The 23,275-nt window shown below is 48.9% G+C and overlaps 1 protein-coding gene across 2 annotated transcripts in view; it reads right to left on the bottom strand.

Moving 5' to 3' along the window:
- The window catches only part of KIAA2012 (KIAA2012 ortholog), a 747,606-nt gene that overhangs the window by 166,882 nt on the left and 557,449 nt on the right, over window positions 1–23,275 (bottom strand). Inside the window, exons 18-19 of one of the 2 annotated variants that reach the window (XM_085648973.1) lie at window positions 15,566–15,721; window positions 12,676–12,760 (exon numbers count right to left, since the gene is read on the bottom strand). In XM_085648973.1, coding sequence (XP_085505099.1) covers window positions 12,676–12,760; window positions 15,566–15,721 — 241 coding nt within the window. Of the gene's footprint in view, window positions 1–12,675; window positions 12,761–15,565; window positions 15,725–23,275 lie in introns of both variants that reach the window. The other variant, XM_085648972.1, reaches the window with a different exon arrangement.

Below are 23,275 nucleotides of genomic sequence, written 5' to 3' on the forward strand. Positions count from 1 at the left end.
CTATTGTTGCCACAAGTAAGTCCCCCACAGCGAGATTGCTCAGACCTCTTTGGAGGCTCCGTCCCCTTTCTCATCCACTCTACAAATGCGCCTCGTGGCTCACTACTGGTTGGAGGATGAAGTCCCCTTGGCTGCTGTGGGTCGTTGGGGGCCAAGAATCCCTATAGTTGCCACATGTAAGTCCCCCACAGTGGGATTGCTCAGACCTCGGTGGAGGCCCGACCCCTATCTTGATCACTCTGCAAATGCGCCTCCTGGTGTACAACTGGTTGGGGGATGAAGTCACCTTGTCTGCTGAGGGTCGCTGGTGGCCGAGAACCCCTATTGTTGCCACAAGTAAGTGCCCCACAGCGGGATTGCTCAGACCTCATCGGAGAACCTGCCCCCTTTCTCAACCACTCTGCAAATGCGCATCATGGTTCACTACTTGTTGGGGGATGAAGCTCCCTTGTCTTCTAAGGGCCGTAGGGGGCCAAGACCCCTATTGTTGCCGCAAGTAAGTCCCCCAGAGCGAGATTGCTCAAACCTCATCAGAGGCTCCACCCGCTTTCTCATCCACTCTGCAAATGCGCCTCCTGGTTCACTACTGGTTGGAGGATGAAGTCCCCTTGGCTGCTGAGGGTCGTTGGGAGCCAAGAACCCCTATATGTTGGCACAAGTAAGTCCCACACAGCGAGATTGCTCAGACCTCGTTGGAGGCCCCGTCCACTTTCTCAACCACTCTGCAAATGCACCTTCTGGTGCACTACTGGTTGGAGGATGAAGTCTCCTTGGCTGCTGTGGGTCATCGGGTGCCAAGAACCCCTATTTTTGCCATAAGCAAGCCCCCCACAGCGGGAGTGCTCAGACCTTAACAGAAGCCCCACTGCCTTTCTCAATCACTCTGCATATGTGCCGCTTGGTGCACTATTGGTTGGGGGATGAAGAACCCTTGGCTGCTGATGGTCGTTGGGGGACAGGAACCGCTATTGTTGCCACAAGTAAGCTTCCCACTGAGTGATTGTTTAGACCTCGTTGGAGGCCCGGCCCCTTTCTTAACCACTCTGCAAACGCGCCTCCTGGTGCACTACTGGTTGGAGGATGAAAACCCCTTGACTTCTGAGAGTCACTGGGGGCCAGGAACCCCTATTGTTGCCATAAGTGAGTCCCCAACAGCGGGATTGCTCAGACCTCATCAGAGGCCCACCCCCTTTCTCAATCACTCTGCAAATGTGCCTCATGGTGCACTACTGTTTGTGGGATGAAGCACTCTTGGCTGCTGAGGATCGCTGGGAGCCAAGAACCCCTTTTGTTGCCACAAGTCCTCCACAGCAGGATTGCTCAGACCTCATTGAAGGCCACCCTTTTCTCATCCACTCTGCAAGTGCACCTCCTGGTGTACTACTGGTTGGGAGATGAAGCCCCTTGGCTGCTGAGGGCCGTGGGGGCCAACTATCCCTATTGTAGCCACAAGTAAGTCTCCCACAGTGGGATTGCTCAGACCTCGGTGGAGGCCCGACCCCTATCTTGATCACTCTGCAAATGCGCCTCCTGGTGCACAACTGGTTGGGGGATGAAGTCACCTTGTCTGCTGAGGGTCGCTGGTGGCCGAGAACCCCTATTGATGCCACAAGTAAGTTACCCACAGCTGGATTGCTCGGACCACGTCGGAGGTCCTGTCCCCTTTCTCAGTAACTCTGGTAATGCACCTCCCGGTGCACTACTGGTTAGGGGATGAAGTCCCCTTGCCTACTGACGGTCTATGGTGGCCAAGAACCCCTATTGTTGCCACACGTAAGTCTCCCACAGTGGGATTGCTCAGACCTCATCGGAGAATCTGCCCCCTTTCTCAACCAGTCAGTAAGTACATGTCCTGGTGCACTACTGTTTGGGGGATGAACTTCCCTTGGCTGCTGAGGGCCATTGTGGGCCAACAACCCCTATTGTTGCCACAAGTAAGTCCCCCACAGCGAGATTGCTCAGACCTCTTTGGAGGCTCCGTCCCCTTTCTCATCCACTCTGCAAATGCGCCTCGTGGCTCACTACTGGTTGGAGGATGAAGTCCCCTTGGCTGTTGTGGGTCGTTGGGGGCCAAGAATCCCTATAGTTGCCACATGTAAGTCCCCCACAGTGGGATTGCTCAGACCTCGGTGGAGGCCCGACCCCTATCTTGATCACTCTGCAAATGCGCCTCCTGGTGTACAACTGGTTGGGGGATGAAGTCACCTTGTCTGCTGAGGGTCGCTGGTGGCCGAGAACCCCTATTGTTGCCACAAGTAAGTGCCCCACAGCGGGATTGCTCAGACCTCATTGGAGAACCTGCCCCCTTTCTCAACCACTCTGCAAATGCGCATCATGGTTCACTACTTGTTGGGGGATGAAGCTCCCTTGTCTTCTAAGGGCCGTAGGGGGCCAAGACCCCTATTGTTGCCGCAAGTAAGTCCCCCAGAGCGAGATTGCTCAAACCTCATCAGAGGCTCCACCCGCTTTCTCATCCACTCTGCAAATGCGCCTCCTGGTTCACTACTGGTTGGAGGATGAAGTCCCCTTGGCTGCTGAGGGTCGTTGGGAGCCAAGAACCCCTATATGTTGGCACAAGTAAGTCCCACACAGCGAGATTGCTCAGACCTCGTCGGAGGCCCCGTCCACTTTCTCAACCACTCTGCAAATGCACCTTCTGGTGCACTACTGGTTGGAGGATGAAGTCTCCTTGGCTGCTGTGGGTCATCGGGTGCCAAGAACCCCTATTTTTGCCATAAGCAAGCCCACCACAGCGGGAGTGCTCACACCTTAACAGAAGCCCCACTGCCTTTCTCAATCACTTTGCATATGTGCCGCTTGGTGCACTATTGGTTGGGGGATGAAGAACCCTTGGCTGCTGATGGTCGTTGGGGGACAGGAACCGCTATTGTTGCCACAAGTAAGCTTCCCACTGAGGGATTGTTTAGACCTCGTTGGAGGCCCGGCCCCTTTCTTAACCACTCTGCAAACGCGCCTCCTGGTGCACTACTGGTTGGAGGATGAAAACCCCTTGACTTCTGAGAGTCACTGGGGGCCAGGAACCCCTATTGTTGCCATAATTGAGTCCCCAACAGCGGGATTGCTCAGACCTCATCGAAGGCCTGGCCCTTTTTTAATCACTCTCCAGATGCATCTTCTGGTGCAGAACTGGTTGGGGGATGATGTCCCCTTGGCTTCTTAGGGTCGTTGGTGGCCAAGAACCCCTGTGGTTGCCACAAAACATCCCTCACAGTAGGATTGCTCAGACCCCGTTTCTCAACCACTCTGCAAACATGCTTCCTGGCACACTACTCCTGGGGGATGAAGTCTAGGGGTGAGGGTGCCGTTAAACTCTGAATTCCTAGTGGGGAATGGTGTGGCAAAACTCTGCAAACTTCACCGCTGGAGAGACGTTTGCTACCCACTGCTATCAGAGACTCATAGACCCACTCACAGACTTACTCAGATACTCATATACCCACTTACAACCCCACTCATACGCTCTCACATCCACTTACAAACCTACTCATACACCCACTGAGACACTCATGCATTCACTCACACACTCAAGGTTAGTGGTTACAGTTAGGAAATAACATTTTCAAAGTCTTACAAATTCACTTAAAAACCAAAGGTTACAGGGACGTTATAGTTAGGAAGTAGAATTTTATCAAAAAGTAGAAATTCACTGAAAAAAACAAATGTTAGATGGACCTTATAGTTAGGCTAAGATTCCACTCGTACAAAACCAGTGAAATTCAGCAGTTATAGCAACCTGGGCTAAGAATAACTTATTCCCCCACAATGCACTGCTTATGATCTCACATATTATATCACTCATGACATGGTCAGTGCCACTCTCACACCCACACAACCACTCACTCACCCATTCACAGGCCCATACAAGTACTTACAGAACCACTTGCTTATCCATAGAGCTAGTCACATACCCACTCACTCACTCATACAGCCTGATCACACAACCAGTCACACACCCATACAGCCATGTAGCACAGCCACACACTCACCCATACAGCTACTGACACACCCAGTTATTCACCCATACAATCACTCACACATGAACACAACCACTTACATCCCCCTTAACACATCCATACAACTACTCATACAGCCACTCATACAGCCACTCACTCACCCACACAGGCAATCCCACAGACACTCACTCTTCCATACAGCCACTCACACACTGACTAAATTATCCAAACAGTCATTCAAACAGCCACTCACTTACTCATGCAGTTACTTACATACCCAGTCACTCACCCATACAGTCACTGACACACCCACTCACCCACCCATACAGCCACTCAAATAGCTACACAGTAATCCACACAGCTACTCAAACACCCACTTATAAACCCATACATCCACTCACACATCCACTCACACACCTGTACAGTCACTCAGACACACACTCACAGAGATACACACAGCCACACAGCGACTCACATAAACTATGTTAAAAAAGAAATCACTCATTAGAAGTACACAACTTTTGTGGTACCTTGGTATGAATGTTTAACAGACAAAAACCTTTAGAGAACACTCACAATCACTGGATGATGTCATCAGTGATGTCATGAGTGATGTCACTAACCATGTCATGAGTGATGTAATATGTGAGGTCATAAACAGTGCTTTGTGGGTGCGTAAGTTATAGTTAGCTTAGGCAAGTATAACTGCTGAATTTCCCTGGTTTTGTACGAGTGAAATCGGAGCCGTACTATAAATTCCCTGTAACATTTGTTTTTCATACATATGTAACCTACTGGCAGTCACCAGTTGGTGGTTATAGTTAGGAACTAGTTTCCATAGGAAAATAGTTTTTGGTTTGCTTATTCCTTTAGTGCCGTTTGCCGAATCTTCCTGAACTTTTCTCCAAAAAGTTCCCTTTTGTGTCTAGTTTTGCATGAAAGTTTCAGAGTGATCCATCAAATATGGCCGAGAAAAGGGGTCGGGGGTCAAAAAATACCATGCAATTTCCCTATAGGGATTTTGAACATGACTACAACCTGAACTGCTGGATGGAATTACACCAAATTGGTCATAAAGTTAGCTCTTCCTCCAGAAAGAGTCCTTTTTGTGATCTGGTGTAAATCCGTTCATTAGCTTTTGAGATATTAAAGGCAAAACAAATTTGTATATCTTGCAGATCTAACCGATTTCATGCAGAAATCTTATTGGCTGCCAATACATCAACCAGGAAGTGTTGGCAGCAATTTTGGGACTCTGACTCAACCAAATCCCAAACAAAAATGTTAAAAAACAGGAAGTGGGCATTATAGGAATTCCCTGACCCACTAGGCCTGGCGGTGTGATCCCCCAGGGCCAAAAAGCACTTTTAAAAAAATGTTTGCGCTGAAAATTGCGATTCACAAATTTGTGCGATTTTTTTTTAAAGCAGGGCCTCCCCAGCTTGTTTGTATTTCAGCCCCTGGGTGGGCCAGGTCCTGTATGCATATTTTAATACATACTTTGGGGAGGGGGACGCACACGTCCCTTCTCCCCATGGCTGATATCAGCCCCAGGGACCGCCACCTCCCCAGGGCCAGGCCAATATACTAAAATAGAAGAGGGGGCCATGTGGCACCCCCTCAGCAGGCTGTTTACAGCCCTGGAGATTGCCACCTCCCCAGGCAAGGCCAATAACATTAAATTCAAAGGAGGGGGGTTGTGGTGACCCTGCTCTATGGCACTTTTTGGCCCCGGGGACCACATCCTCCCCAGGCCCTGTAATAATGAAGGAGGTAGGCCGTGCGGTCCCCTCCTGGAGCCATTTATGGCCATGGGAACCACCACCCCACAGGGCCTGCTTCCTATGAGACATAGCTGATTGCTCTTACTTTGCGGGAGCTTTCACAGCAGGCAGGAGGAGGAAGACTGCTCTCGCTCGCTGGGAGTGGACTTCTCATCTGTTTTCCTGCCCGCTTGACAGCGCACTGCAAAACAGATGAAAAAATTGCTCCCACATACAGTGAGCAGCATTATTGGCTGCTCACTGTCTGCTGGAGCAAGGCCAGCTACTGCTGGAGGTGGGGCGCCTGCAGGGACCACAGAGGCATTAAGGCTCCCCACGCTCCCCAACACAGCTTACTGGGTGCCCTGGGTGGCCTCCAGGTCACCCAGCATCAAGAGGCTGGGCCCAGTGGGATGGGGTCCCCAGGTCAGAGAACGGTCCCATTAATTCTTGGCCCGAGTGCGTTTTTTCTGACGATTTTGGTGATGCGTCTGCTGCAGAGGAATACAAGGACATCTCCACCAAATAAAGAAGCACTTACTTCATATGGTTAAGAGGAAGTACCCATGTTCGTAGGAGATTCACCTCTTTGTAGTCTTGCCGTCTTCCCTTGACGAGGATTCATGTTATCATAGGTTTGTGGAGCAAGCCGCTCGAGAAACAATCACATTGCCGAATTGCATGCACACAAGCTCATTGGAGACATATCCTTGTGGTCCATTGCGCAGATGTAGTGTAGAATATGCACTGGACATTTACTCAATGAGGTAGCACTTAGTAATTGACCAGTAGAAAGTAGTCCAGTTGGATAGATATTTTGTGCAAACCTTGTTGGATAACGGAGCAGGTGAGGTTCCATTGTGTCCCAGTCACTCACTCAACTACTGACACACCCATACAAACACTTAAACAACTACTCACATACCCATTCTGCCACTCTCACATTCACTCGTAGACCCACACAGTCATTCACACACCCATCCACACACTCATACAGTCACTCACACATCCACTCACACACCACAAAACAACTCACACACCCACTCACATATGGATACAGATGGATACAGCCACTCTCATACATACTCACACATCCACACATTCACAGACCACTCCCACATCCACTCGGTCTCATATAGCCACTCACAAAACCACTCACACATCTACTTGCAGACCTATACATCTACTCACAGACCCATAAAGCCACTCATACACCCACTCGGAGACCCATACAGCCACTCACAAACACACTTCTACATCTACACAGCTACTCAGAAACCCACTCACATACCCATTCACTGACTTATGAATCCACTCACTCACTCACACACCCACCCATACACCCTCAAAACTACTCACACACCGATTCCTACACCCATACAGCTACTTACACACGCACTCACAGACCCATATAGTGACTCTTACGCAGCCACTCTTAGACCCATACAACCACTCACACACCCATACTGCCACCCACACACCTACTCACTGACCCATACAGCCACTCAGACACCCACAAAGCCACTCACACCCACTCATAGACCCATACAGCTGCTCACACACCCACTCATTGACCTATACAGCCACTCATACACCCACTCTCAAAGGTTACAGGTTACAATTAGGAAATACAATTTTAAAAACCTTTGAAATTCACTAAAAAACAAAGGTTACATGGACGTTATAGTTAGGAAAAATAATAAAATTAAAAAAACATAAAAATTCACTGAAAAACCAAAGGTTACAGGGATGTTATAGTTAGGCTTAGATTTCACACATACAAAACCATAGACGTTCTGCAGTTATAGTTACCGAAGCTAACTATAACTTATGTACCCGCAATGCATTGCTTATAACCTCACATATTACATCACTGATGACATCCCAAATTACACCACTGATGACATCATCTACAGAATGACACCCACCTACTTACACCCTATACAACCTCTCATACACCCACTCACACACCCACACAACCACTGCCATACCCATTCACAGACCCATACAACCACTTACACACCCCCTCACTCATCCATAGAGAAGCTCACACACCCACTCATGCACCCGTACAGCCACTCGCACACCCATTTACTCAAACAAACAACCACTTACATATCTATTCACACATCCATACCAACACTCACACGCCCACTTACTCACCTGAACAGCCACTCACACAGACACTTACTGTGCAATACAGTCACTCATTGAGCCACTCACTTACCCATACACCCACTCAAACAACCACTTACATACCCGTCCTCCTACTTACACACCCAGTCACTCACCCATAAAGCCATTCACACAGCCAGTCAGTCACCTATACTTAGACACACACTCACCAGCCATACAGCTATTCAGACAGCCACTCACCCACCCATATAGCTACTCACACACCCACTCATACAGCCACTCAAACAGATACTCACCCACCCATACAGTCACTCACATACCGACTTATTCAGCCATACAGCCACTGACACACCCACTCCCATACACATACAGCCACTCAGTCAGCCACTCACACACAGATTCAGTCACACAGCCACTCAGGTGTCTTATGTTAAAAATACTATCACTCATTAGTAATACAGAAACAATAGTAATTTAATTTGTGCGGTAGCTTAGTATGCATCTTTGTCTCACAAACGTTTACAAAACACTTACACTCAGTGGATGATGTCATCAGTGAAGTCACTGACCATGTCATGAGTGATGTAATAAGTGAGGTCATAAGCAGTGCTATGACAGGGAGTAAGATATAGTTACCTTAGGTAACTACATCTGCTGAATATAAATATATATATGTGTGTGTGTATATATATATATACATATATACATATTTATATCTATCTATCTATAAATATATATATATATATAGTCACCAGTAGGTAGGTATAAGTAGGACCATGTTTCCATAGAAAAAATGCTTTTTGACTTGGCTATATCTTTGGCACCGTTTGACGAATCTTCACAAACTTTTCCCCATACAATGCCATGTTGGGTCTTGTTTAGCATGGGATAGTCAGGGTGATCCATCAAGAATCTGTCGAAAAATGGGGGGGGTCAAAAATAGTGTGTTTCCCATTCAATTCCCATGGAGATTTTAGACATGCCAAACAATGGACGCAATTACACCAAATGTGGAAAAAAAAAGTTGCTTTTGGTCTAGAAAGTATGCTTATTGTCATTTGGTGTAAATCCATTCAGTAGTTTTTGAGATATTAAAGGAAATTCAAATCTTTATATCTAGGGTTGTAAAGCCTTCATGAATAATGACGAGGTCATGCAGAGATCTGAAGAGCTCTGATTGGCTGCCAACACTTCAACCAGGAAGTGTTGGCAGCCATTTTGGGACTCGGCTTCCACCAAATCCCAAACAAAACGCCAAGAAAAAGAAAAGGGGGCAGGGTACGAATACCCTAACTCTCTAGCCTTAGTCTTGGGGACCCGGCAGGGCTAAAAAGCATTTTTTCTTATTTATTGTGATTTTCGTGAATATTTGAATATTTGCCATGAATTAAAGGAAAAAAAATAAGCGCAGTTTCCTGCTCTTGTTTTTAATGAAGCCCACGGGTGGGCCAGGTCTTGGTCCCGGGGGCATACATATTTCTATAAACATAATGGAGGGGGCTCACATAGCCCCCTTCATTGGCATTTTTGTGCCCTGGGGTCACCACCTCAACGTGGCTACTTATACATATGGAGGGCACAGACCACCTGGGCACTGGGGACCACCACCTCACCACCACCTCCCCAGGGCTTTTGTGGACCTCCCTCCTAGGGCATTTAGAAGCCCTAGGGACCACAACCTCCCCAGGGCTAAATTAAACAATATGGACAGAGTCTGTACGGACCCCTGACCCCGGGCACCACCATTACCCTGGTGCCAAATCTAACATTTGAACATGGAGGGGGGAGGACGTGCAGCCCCTTTCCCGGGCCATATACAGCCAAAGGGATCACCACCTGGGGTTGGTTCTGTGCAAAAAAGTGGGGTTATGCTTCCCCCCACCTGGAGCCAATAATGGCCCTGGGGACCGCCACCACCCATGGCTGGCTCCTGCTACGTCCCGAGTTGCCGAGCCCCGGGATCTAGCAGCTTGCTTTCTCTTGGCGGGACTCTATTGACGATGGCCTCAACCGGTTAAGATATTACAGGAAACTTACTGAAGATTAATCGAGCTAACAAAGGAACATTGGAAATCGAAGATCTAAGAAGAATTCACAGTTTTTACTGATTGAAGCCCTGAAGAAGCTAAACTTTCGCAAAACACGTGTTGGCTTGACTGTATATGTCACAATTTTTGATGAAGAACTGGGATCAAGTGTGTGAACTCTTGGCTGTATATTTCACGCTAATTCAGGAAGAATTTTTTCAAGTGTATGAAAAGAAGATAAGCTTGAAATAAAAGACTATACATGGATTTCTGAACTGTGATATGTGTCTTTCTCAGGACATGAACAAAAGAGGACCATATGGATTATTCCCTGTGAGGGATAAAGGGAACTCAAAATCAGTGCCGGGCTAATTTTCTATTTCCCTCTTGTGAATTTCATATATATATATTAACAAAAACACAGTGAAATTAGAAAACTAGCCCAGCGCTATTCTTCAGATCTCGGTTTCCCTTACATAAAAGAGTCTAAATGGTACATATTAGTTCATGTTCTGAGAAAAACACAAATATCCATTCGAAGATCCAAATATAAAGTATTGTGATACTGTGTTTTACAGTGAGAATGATCTGTTACCAACGGGTGCAAGAACTAAAGAATAAAAAAGCCCTGAAGACGCGAGTATCTCGCAAAACATGTGTTGGCTTGGCTGTCAATCATTTACGAACGTTGTGAAGAATTGGACGAAGAGCAAAACCTCAAACTCTAGGAATGATGAAAAATATCTTCAACATTTCTGGGGTCATTTACCATAGACGTCAAAAGAAGAGGTATGCAGTTCCTGTTGTGGGAAGGAGGAGGAGGCAGGACAAGGGACTGGAGAGATCCCTGGCTACACGCTGGTAGTGTTTATGGGAAAGGGGAGGAACTGGGAAGTTCTTCCTTTCGGAATGAGGGCCCTCACACACCCAGCCTGCTGGGTGTCATGCTTCATCATCAGGCATGCTCCTCGTTGGGTCGGCGCTGCAATAACCGACGGGCACCCTATGCAGGGGCTCTTTGGCGGAGATCTTTTATTCCTTGCCGTATGGTGCGGTGAGTGTAAGGGGCCTTGAAAGTGTAAGAGTGCAAATGTGTAAATTAAAACAGGGAAATGGAAGAGTCAGGTAAATTAGACTTTAATGATCCTGCCTTCCCCCTGATTAAAAATGGAGTTGGAGACTCACTGCAATGATGCTGCAGGGTGTTGCGCGTAATCTCGTTTGGTCAACATGTTTCTTGCCAGTTTAGTCGGGATGATCTAGCGGCAATTCCTCAGGACCTAGAAAAAAGTAACTCTACACTCAAAATGTTATGGCACTGTGGTGTTGCTAGCCTATTGATAACAACACGTGGCAACTCGCCAACTCCATTTTTAATCAGGGTGAAGGCAGGATCATTAAAGTCTAATTTACCTGACTCTTCCATTTCCCTGTTTTAATTTACACATTTGCACTCCTACACTTTCAAGGCCTCTTACACCCACTGAACCATACGGCAAGGAATAAAAGATCTCCGCCAAAGAGCCCCTGCATAGGGTGCCCGTCGAGTATTGCAGCGCCGACTCGACAAGGAGCATGCCCGATGATCCCTTGTCCTGCCTCCTCCTCCTTCCCACAACCGGAACTGCATACCTCTTCTTTTTACGTCTAACCAGGGCATGTATGCTGGACCTTTCTAAAAGCCTGTAGTCCCCCCTCTCTTGTTCAGGTCATTTACTATAGACCACAGGAAACATAGGTTTAATTATTTTCAAGAGTTTCCGGAGGGATGCTGCTCTCCTTGTAATCCCCCCACTACACTTTTAACATCATGGTGGTGACCCTGGCCAGATTGGGGCACCACAAAGAAGGAACAAATTTGACAATTTGCTCTTAAAGGGCATTATGAAGCACTCCAGTCCGGGAGCAGTGAATAATAAATGAGTGGTTCCAGATCCCTTCACTTTGGATCTCCTGCTCAACATCTTTGCATGACTCTTTCCTGATGCCTTGCTATTAATTTCTGCATCTTCATCTTCAGTTGAGGATTACAAGATTGTCAAGGAGTTTTTTTGTTTGCCCTTTGTGTTTTTCCCCCCTATATGGAACACTCTTAAGGAGAGACTTGACACCTCTCATGTGAGTAATCATTGCAGTGTTGCGCCGTGACTACTGGGGAAATCGCCTTTCACAGGCAATCAAGACGGGATCTCCACAGTCCTTGTCAATGTCCAATTCTTGACACTAGGTGAAATCAGTGGGGAAAAAGGGACTGAAGAGAAACCCAAATAGATCCAACTTATTGTGAAATGGGTGCTGCTGCTGAAGAAACATGAGCATCAGAGTGGGTGGTTCCATCTAGGCACAAAGGAGGAAACAGACTGTACATGTAGAAAAACTGCAAAATGAACAACGTCTAATTAGAATGTCTTAAGCAGATGGTGTATGTGACTTAAAATTAACACACATATTTCCTATGTCCTCCATGAAATATTCTATAATTACGTCTGGTGGATAATGTAGTACAAAAGGATTTCATTTTGCACAATAAAATAAATGACTCACACAACAGTTTAAGTGGCTCCTAAACCGCATCAAAATATGTTCATTGAAGACTCTCAAAGCACTCACTCCTTCTGAATCCTACTTAGGACATTGATTATATGAAATCCAGGAGTATCATAAGTAGATTCTATCTGAACAGTCATTCTCTTCTTAGAAAAATCAAGTTAAAGAGTGTTGTCATGGAAAAAAACACTCCCCCAATGTCTGTGATTCTCTGGTTGGTAAACTCACGTCTCTTTTTCTGTCCGGATGGATATGTGTTTTGCCCGCAGAACATTCACAGACTCTGGCTCCCCAACTTTCTGCTGCAGCATATCTGTGAAAGTATTAATATTAATAATTGATTCCATGAATCATGCTGCATTCAGCAACGATGGGTGAGCAACCTTGGATGGGTGGTCATCGTGCAGGTTCTTGGTGCTATGTCCCCATCTCACAAATATATTAAATCCAATTTAGCGTGATGCAAAGCACTATAATAAAATGCATTCCTTCACTCAATAGTCCTACAGAGACCGCTGCCTTGGCGAAGTTGACATCAGCTTGCTCTAGGAACTTTTTAAGATGTGGTTATCTCAATCATGACACCAAAGAGACAACCCTTTTAGGAGGGTGAGGGAGGGGCAACTGTAGTCAAACAAATATGGCGTTTAATAGGCTACCAAAATGTGTCAGAAGCAACCCAAATTATTATTAGTAACCATGATCTAATTAACTTAAAAGAAAAGTTGTTCACCTTGTTAGAAAAGTCTCAAAATAAAAGTAGTGCATATCTTCATTTGTGTTATTGGACTCCCACCCACTTCCCCAGTTTGTGAGTTCCTGGAGTAAATGTTACAATTTCCAGTGCCCTCCTTAGCGTATCCATCGTGCACCTGTTACCGGTCTGTTTCAGCCAACTATTCTGCTAGCCTTTCCTGAAAGTTAAGGCATTTATTTACAAGCAGCTTCAAAACGATGCAATCGCTTGTATAACTTGTCTAAATGACTTATTCATGACACTCTTGTAGCATAGACTTGTTACCCCTGATACCATATAATTGCAATGCTGTGCTACTCTAGGTTATGTGCATGGGATTTATATAGCACAACATCGCATATGGGCACCTACAAAGATGGTGAGAGTGTAGGGCTCCTCTGTTGTGCATCCACTTATGCAGAACATGTCACCATCAGTCAGAAGTTATTAAAAATAGAATGTCATCCATTAGATTAAATAGCAATGGCAAGTGGCCCATGCATGGTCTTCAACAATGCTATGCACTTGGCATCAAGCGAAATCAGGTGGGCTTTAATTGGCTGAATTTGAGAGCATTGAGACTCAAACGTGCTCACTGATGAAGTCAAAATAAATGGAGTGCATCTAATGCAGTAGGGGACATACAAGGACGATTGCTCGTTGCACTGGGAGAACTTGTTAAAATGTTAGCGAAGTGTTCAGTGAGCTTGCCGGTCGGAAAGATATATTAAATACAAAAGTCTCTTCATACTTTAGAAACACTTGAAGCCCTGATCCTGAGTAAACCACCATCTGCGTACGTATAAAGCATTCTCAGACTTAACCGTGTCTAGACACTAGTCATTTACAATCTCTTGCTACAGTCTTCCCTCTTACATTATCACCAATGCTAGTGTATGATAGGCTGCATGGTGAGATAGGTGTTCTAGAAACAGCAAATCAACCACTGACATTAACCCCTGCGCTGTCCCCTTAATGATAATCTTCATTACTCCTAACCCTAGTCTTCCTGACACGTCCTTACATCATGAGGTTTGCTTCATTACAAAGATAGGATTTACCTACCTACCCAGATCCTCATGTAGGCTCCACCTCCTCCCTGGGAGTCAAAAAGAGGAACCTCACCTATCATTAATGCATTAGGTTGTCACATGAAAACCCAGTTCAGGGAGCAGTGCCTGATACAACATGGAGATGGGTGGCCATCAGCTTAGACAGGACTACTTGAATGATTGAATGTCCTGCCCTTCTGCTGGGACCCTATCTCCTTAAGGCCACAGCAGAGTCCAGGAGACAGCCAAGTGGGAAGCAGGACACCAGCTGTATGGGGAATAGAGACGTAGATTTTCCTGCTAGGCAGATCTCACACCCCTATTGTCCACAAGGTGCACTCCACAAGCGCACTCTCCCCTGCGGGCCCTCGCTGTTGCGCCAGCAGACGCAGAGCTGAGTGAACAAGTGAATGAAGAACACCCAAATGCAAGGTAGGAGTGGTAGGAGGTGGGAAGACCAAAGAGCATGGGGGAAGGTAGAGGTGACCTCTTTAACAAGACCCCTCCTACTGAATAAATTCAAATACCCTGACTGACCAGGAACCTCTGTGCTAGCTAGGGCACAGCCGCACGGGCAGTAGAGGTCAGGGTAGTATCTATAAATAGAGCAGCAGGCGCAGTGGCACCAAGACTCGGGGGTAAGATGGACCCATCGCATCTCATTTATAGCTACTTTTTATGACCAATCCAGAGGATGAAGTACCTTAATTGAATGAGGTCCCCTAGCCACTGGTACAGGAAATGCGAAGGGCGATAAAATATATATTTTTTAAATCATACAAGCCCCTGCAGCCCACAGGGGTGGAGTGGGGTGGGCACAACCCTTCAAGGGTCTCCAACCCTCCTGAAAGCCCTGTTTTAGACTAAGGCCAATTAATTTCTGTGAGATATGGGAGACTTGGGGGCCTCTCTTCACATTCTGCAGGGGACCCCCTATCATTTTGTGTTTCTTCCATGTCGAAACGGAAGGCAGGCATCCAGTTTTGTGAGATAAGAACAACCAGGATATAAGGTAGTTGGAAGCCCTCTTTATGACTCCCAGGGAGGTGGTGGAGCATATATTAGGGACTGGGTTGTAAGCATTCGTTTTTATGTTTATTTTAAGTCTAAGGCCGGTATATTCTGTCTGTATAGCGAGGCAAACCTCGCAACGTAAGGATTAATGAGGAAGATGGACAAGCAGGTTAATGAATGTTCCTGTTTCTAACCAGCAACCACCAATAACCATTCAAACTGCTGGCCTGCAGGACAGCTGAGGTAGCCCTCTACTCACAGCTTAGAGCAGAAACTCAGTCGCCATGTTGGATGTGGGTCTCTGAGATTAACGCACCTCCAGCAAACTCTCCATCATGCTGCTTCAATGCATCTGATGCCCTTTCTGTCTGGGACTTTATCAACATCGGCTGTGTAGAGCTGCCAGGCCTAGGCAGAGCATCCAGGTCAGGTGAGGCCTGCAGGGTGGGGCCGGCTTCTTCTGTGTCGATTCCTGCTAGGATAAATACAAATAAGATCAGGGTGTCAGCACAAGGCAGAAACATAGCACCAAGATTAAAACACTGAATAATAAACTTCACTGACAAATACTGACAACCAGACCCCTCAAGATGGCTCAACTCCCAGCTCAGTACTTCCCCATAGTGCCGGTAAAGGAACATCGCATGCACTGCAATAAATAATCACACAAAACCAGGTTTGTTTGGAAAACAGTTTGCTGCAGGTTTATTTCATACAAGAAGTATGCCAACGTGGTGGGTCCATTTACGGGCAATCCAAGGGCAGCCAGCAGTGACTGACCTGAGCTGCCCTGCCCACCTGATGAGCCAAACTGCAACATGGCCAACCCAATAGGTGCTACCATTGTCTTCAACTTCCCCCTTGCTTATTCAGTGCTATGGAACCATAGAATACTGTAGGTGTGCAAGAAGGCAGTGCATATTTTTCCACAGTGGGTCACTACATGCATGTATGAGTTTGTGAATACCCACAAACATGCTGGCTTCCCATCTTCTGAAGGATCACCTTTTGTGTGTGTGATGCACAATCTTATAATACGGTGGAAAGGTCCATTGTAGAAGCTTCATTTTATGATTGTAAATTGTAAGTCTTTACTTTGTGAATCAAGATATGGACTATACGAACGCAAATTGCTTTTTTGGTGCATCTAAGCTACACTCGATAGTGCAAAACACCCAGTTAGGAACTCAAAACAACTGAGATTTGGTTGCTGGTAAAATTAGCTCTCACCGTACAAGTAGTGTTTTATGCTCCAGAGTGTTTTGTGAGCTGGTGTGCTGCTTGCAACCCTGCCACTTCTGCCAGGCCGTCGTTAAGCGCAACCAAACAGCATGGACGTCAATTCAGAAAAATGTAACGGTTTGTTGAAGTGAAATTACACACCACTGGCCCTCTGATTACACACCAGTGTTGACCTATTGTCCCACCTTTGGCCCTAAAAAGCCTCCTGATCATGCCGGGGGCAAGGGGAAGGGGCAGCAAAAAACAAGGAGCTTTCTGCTCCATTTACTGCCACTGTCTTAATCTGTGCTTAATTTGTGGTGGTGGTTGCTGGTAGTGGGCTCCAGCACTCATTTCGGGGACTGGGACACCAATATCATCTTCAGACTCTGGCCCAGATTGCAAGAGTAAGAAAGAAACAGGCACAAACATTAATGACAAAGGCAGGGGCGTAACAAACACCCCCGCAGCCCCTGCAGTGCGGGGGGTGGGGGCAGTCTTCATTAAAGGAAGGGGGGGCCCCCTCAGCTCATCCATAGAGCTGTGAGAGGCATGCTCTAAGGCAGCTGCAGTCTGCAGCCTGCTCTGAGCTCCTTCCACTGACCAAGGACTGAAGAGAAACAAAGTAGCAAGTTACATTGTTTCTCTTCAGTCAAGAGCCAGGTCCGGAAAAAGGATGGGGGTGGGAACCTAAGAGAGAACATTCCCACAGGGCACAGCCTCTGAGAAGGGACGAGCTGACTGGGGAAGCAGAAGGTTTGCAGCTCCCTCCAGGAACAGACTCTGATCAGATGCATTGGAAGGTACACAATCAGGGGCCTATCAGTGGTGCGGCCCGTGCAGGGGCACCGGGGTTCAGGAGCGAGGGGGGGCATCTTGCCTGTGATGACGGCAGTGTTTTTCCTCTTATCTGCCCTGCACCAACCTCTCTGTTTCCACTCGCTGGAGAGAAAGAAACTGGAGGGACAGATAGAAAAACAAGCATTTGCAATGCAATAGGTCTTGCAATTGTGAGATTTTTTGCTATTGGAATTGTAAATGACAATGCCTTTTAATTATTTGTTTAAAAAACAACAGATAAATAAAAGGCATTGTCATTTACAATACCAATAGCTCACAATTTCGAAAATACGAGACCTATTGCATTGCAAATGCTTTTTCTAGTTTGTGTTGTACTTTGCACAAATATTTGTCATTTGCATGCTTGCTCACTAGCGAGCACTGCATGTACTACCCCCGGATATTTTTGTATTGACACACACAACACTGTATGCACGGCGCGCACACGTCATCCCCAGTGAGCCATGTACTCACTCACTGCACACAAATAGTTTTACATTGGCACATACACCTTTCCCAGTGAGCTCTGTATGTACCGAGTCTGGATAGGGTTACATTAACTCACACAACCCTGTATGCACTGCACTCAGATATGTTTACATTGCCATTACACATCTTTCCTAGAGAGTTCCGTATGTCCTGTGTCTAGGCATTTTTACATTCACACGTTTTCTCTAGAGAACACTGTATGATCTGTGACAAGAAAATGTTACATTGATACACACAGCTTTCCTACGTAAACGTACCATGAGCAGAAGGCACTGTGTGTGTTGTGCCCAGGAGACACTGTGTGTGTTGTGCCCAGATAGTTTTAATTTCACACACAAGGCATTGTATTCACACACAAGACACTGTATTCACACACAAGGCACTGTGTGTTGTGCCCAGATACTTTTACTTTCACACAGGGCACTGTATTCACACACAAGGCACTGTATTCACACACAAGGCACTGTGTGTTGTACCCAGATAGTTTTGCATTGACACACAAGGCACTGCGTGTGATGTGCCCATATATATTTAAATTGGCATACACATCGTTCCTAGTGAATGCAATGTGTACTGTGCCCAGATAGTACCATGTTGACAAGAAGCTGTCTCCTATTGGGTGTTGTATGTATTGCAACAAAATAGCTTTGCACTGGCATACACATAGGTAAACTCTGCATGTTCTGTGCCCTGATAGTTTCTCATTTACATGCACTTTTCCTCAGATGTGAAGTGTGTACTTTTCCCAGATCATTACTCCTTGCGATGCACATGTCTTCTAGCAGGTGTAAAATTAACTGTGCCTAGATAGCTTCACAATGACTTGCACACGTTTCTTCTGATTCTACTGTGCCCAAATAGTTTTTCATTGTCATGCACGTCCCCTACAATGAGTTTCTTGTTAACATGTATGTCGTCTTGTGTGTGCAGTATGTCCTGTGCCCAGATTGTTTCACATCGGCGTGCACTTGTCTTCTGGTATGTGAAGGACTGCCCAAATAGCTTCACATTGGCACGCACATCTCCACTGTCTAAGTGACCTCTGTGGTCGAAGGATTTCACATTGGCATATCCACGTCTCCTAGTGTGTTGTATGTTCAGTGCTCAATGAGTTCCACAATGGCATGTATAGCGTGTTGTATGTGCAGTGACCTGCTGGTCGTATGTACTGCGCCAGCTAGTTTCTCTTGCTCGTCTCCTTCAATGTCCTGTGCCCTCTCGTGGGCCCATGTCTGTTAGGCGACCCTTGACCTTAGGGTAGGCCGCTCCCCCGCCTCCGCAGCGCCACCAGTGCTTGCCTGCCTCAGTGTTGCCTAGTTCTGCCTGTGTGCCCCCGTGACTGCCGCTCCCACTTCTCTCCTTGTTCCCCGAGTGCGTGGCCCCAGAGTGCCCGGTTCCCTCCTTCTATTTTGTACCCTCGAGTGCCTGCCTCAGAGACTGCCTGGTTGAATGTAATTCCACCTTTTTTCTGTATCCCCGAGTGCGTGGCCCCCCCCTGTGCGCCCGGTGCCCCTGCTCGTTGTGCTTGTTTTTCTCCGCCTTTTTTTCTCGTCCTTTTCCCGCCTTTCTCGTCGTCCACATCGCTTCTTCCCCTGTTTTCTCGCCACCTTCCCAAAGCCGTTCTTTCCTCGTTTTTCCCGCCGCCCGCCTCCCTCTTTTCCCGCCGTTTTTGTGCTCCTCAAGCGTAATCCCATTGGCCCACCTACCCTCCCGCCTCCCAGCTGACCCCCCCCTCCCCGGCTACCCCATATATGGCGGCCGCTGCGAGGCAGAGGTAGCGACCCTTGACCTTAGGGTAGGCCGCTCCCCCGCCTCCGCAGCGCCACCAGTGCTTGCCTGCCTCAGTGTTGCCTAGTTCTGCCTGTGTGCCCCCGTGACTGCCGCTCCCACTTCTCTCCTTGTTCCCCGAGTGCGTGGCCCCAGAGTGCCCGGTTCCCTCCTTCTATTTTGTACCCTCGAGTGCCTGCCTCAGAGACTGCCTGGTTGAATGTAATTCCACCTTTTTTCTGTATCCCCGAGTGCGTGGCCCCCCCCTGTGCGCCCGGTGCCCCTGCTCGTTGTGCTTGTTTTTCTCCGCCTTTTTTTCTCGTCCTTTTCCCGCCTTTCTCGTCTTCCGCATCGCTTCTTCCCCTGTTTTCTCGCCACCTTCCCAAAGCCGTTTTTTCCTCGTTTTTCCCGCCGCCCGCCTCCTGCTTTTCCCGCCGTTTTTGTGCTCCTCAAGCGTAATCCCATTGGCCCACCTACCCTCCCGCCTCCCGCCTGACCCCCCCTCCCCGGCTACCCCATATATGGCGGCCGCTGTGAGGCAGAGGTAGCGACCCTTGACCTTAGGGTAGGCCACTCCCCCGCCTCCGCAGCGCCACCAGCGCTTGCCTGCCTCAGTGTTGCCTAGTTCTGCCTGTGTGCCCCCGTGACTGCCGCTCCCACTTCTCTCCTTGTTCCCCGAGTGCGTGGCCCTAGAGTGCCCGGTTCCCTCCTTCTATTTTGTACCCTCGAGTGCCTGCCTCAGAGACTGCCTGGTTGAATGTAATTCCACCTTTTTTCTGTATCCCCGAGTGCGTGGCCCCCCCTGTGCGCCCGGTGCCCCTGCTCGTTGTGCTTGTTTTTCTCCGCCTTTTTTTCTCGTCCTTTTCCCGCCTTTCTCGTCGTCCGCATCGCTTCTTCCCCTGTTTTCTCGCCACCTTCCCAAAGCCGTTTTTTCCTCGTTTTTCCCGCCGCCCGCCTCCCGCTTTTCCCGCCGTTTTTGCGCTCCTCAAGCATAATCCCATTGGCCCACCTACCCTCCCGCCTCCCAGCTGACCCCGCCTCCCCGGCTACCCCATATATGGCGAGGCAAGCCTGTCTGCGCCCGTCCGCGCCTGGACCGCGCCCAGCACCCGTCCCCCTGGTCCCCACGACCCCCACCCCATCCGCCACCCCCGCCTGACCTACGACACCACCACCCTCACCGCCCTCAACCCCGGCCGCACGCCAGGCTGCTACCGCGCTACCCCGAAGCAGACCCACGGATCCTTCACCTGCCGCAACTGCCGCTTTACCTGCCTACGAACACACATCGCACCCGACAAGAACGACTCCCCCGGAAACAACCTCGACTGCATCCCGATCAACACCCGATCCGTCCACAGGCATGCCATCGAACTATGGAACCTCATCGACTCAACAAACCCGGACATCGTCTTCCTCACCGAGACCTGGATGAACCCCTCCTCGACACCCGACATCGCCATAGCCATCCCCGACGGCTACAAAATCATCCGGAAAGACCACACCAACCGCACCGGAGGAGGCATCGCCATCGCACACAAAAGCTCCATCCGCACCTCGACCCACGTCGACAACTCACTCCCCGACGCCGAACACCTCCACTTCGCGATCCACAGCGACCCCAAGACCACCCTCAGAGGCACCCGCATGTACAGACCACCAGGACCACGCACTAAGTTCAGCGAAGACATCGCAGACTTCGTCAGCCCACACGCACTCCCGTCCACCGACTACATCCTCCTAGGGGACCTCAACTTCCACCTGGAGAACCACACCGACAACAACACCACCGCCTTACTGGACAACCTCGCCAACCTGGGACTGAAACAGCTAGTCAACACCCCCACCCACTACGCCGGACACACGCTCGACCCCATCTTCTCCTCCAGCAAACACATCTCTTTCAGCCACACCACCGAACTCGCCTGGTCGGACCACAGCTGTGTCCACTTCAGCTTCAAGAAGACCACCGTGCACCACCACACCCAGCAACCACCAAGAAGACAGTGGAATCGAATCACCACGGAACAACTCACATCGACCCTCTCTCAGAAGCAACCCACCAGCACCACAGACCCCAACGAAGCCTCACGAGCTGGATCTCCGACTGCGCCAAGCTCCTGGCCCCCCTGAAGACCCAAGCAAACACCAACAACCACAAGAAAAACTCCTGGTTCACCCCCGACCTCAAGGACTCCAAAAAAGAATGCCGCACCCTCGAAAAGACTTGGCGCCTCAACCAGACCGAGGAGAACATGTCTGCTCTCAAGAACGCCACCCACCAACACCACCAACGCCTCCGCGCCGCACGAAAATCAGCCTTCCAGAACAGACTAGACAACAACGCCCACAACAGCAAGGAACTATTTGGCATCGTCAAAGAACTCTCCAACCCCGACGCAGAAAACAACTCCATCCCTCCCTCACAGGACCTCTGCGACTCCCTCGCAGCCTTCTTCCACCACAAGATCACCGACATCTACAACAGCTTCACCACAACCAACACGAACCCACCACTGGAACCCGCCACCGGCAACACCACCATCCTCACCTGGAACCCAACCACCACCGAGGAAACCACCCGCATCATGAACTCCATCCACTCAGGATCACCATCCGACCCCTGCCCGCACCACATCTTCAACAAAGCCGACAACATCATCGCACCCCACCTCCGAGACATCATCAACACGTCTTTCACCACTGCCACCTTCCCGGAGAAATGGAAACACGCCGAACTCAACGCCCTCCTAAAGAAACCAACAGCAGACCCCACCGATCTCAAAAACTTCCGGCCCATCTCGCTCCTACCGTTCCCCGCCAAAGTGATTGAGAAAATCGTCAACGCTCAACTCACCACCGCCCTGGAAATCAACGACTCACTCGACCCCTCACAGTTCGGCTTCAGAGCTAACCACAGCACCGAGACCGCCCTCATCGCAGCCACGGACGACATCAGATCCCTGACCGACAAAGGAGAAACCGTGGCCCTCATACTCCTGGACCTCTCTGCAGCCTTCGACACGGTATGCCACCATACCCTGATACGTCGCCTCAGCAACGCCGGCATCAGAGGCAAGGCCCTGGAATGGATCATCTCCTTCCTCTCCGGAAGAACCCAGAGAGTCCGCCTCCCCCCCTTCAGATCCACAGCCACAGAGATCATCTGCGGCGTCCCCCAAGGATCCTCCCTCAGCCCCACCCTCTTCAACATCTACATGACCCCCCTGGCGAACATCGCACGAAAACACGGACTCGACCTCATATCCTACGCCGACGACACCCAGCTCATCTTATCCCTCACCAACAACCCCACCTCAGCTAGAACCAGACTACACGAAGGCATGAAGGAAGTAGCGAACTGGATGACAGACAGCCGGCTTAAACTGAACACAGAGAAGACGGAGGTCCTCATACTCGGCCCTACACCCTCCGCCTGGGACGACTCCTGGTGGCCTCCCGCCCTGGGCAGCACTCCCCAACCCACCGACCACGCACGCAACCTCGGCTTCATCCTGGACTCATCCCTCTCCATGACCAGACAGGTCAACTCGGTGACCTCGGCATGCTTCAACACCCTCCGCATGCTCCGCAAGATCTTCCGCTGGATCCCCACCGACACCAGGAAGACCGTCACCCACGCCCTCGTCACCAGTCGCTTGGACTATGGGAACACTCTGTACGCCGGCATCACCATCAAGCTGCAGAG

This window comes from Triturus cristatus, chromosome 3_2 (genome assembly GCF_964204655.1).
Source record: "Triturus cristatus chromosome 3_2, aTriCri1.1, whole genome shotgun sequence".
NCBI classification, from domain to species: domain Eukaryota; kingdom Metazoa; phylum Chordata; class Amphibia; order Caudata; family Salamandridae; genus Triturus; species Triturus cristatus.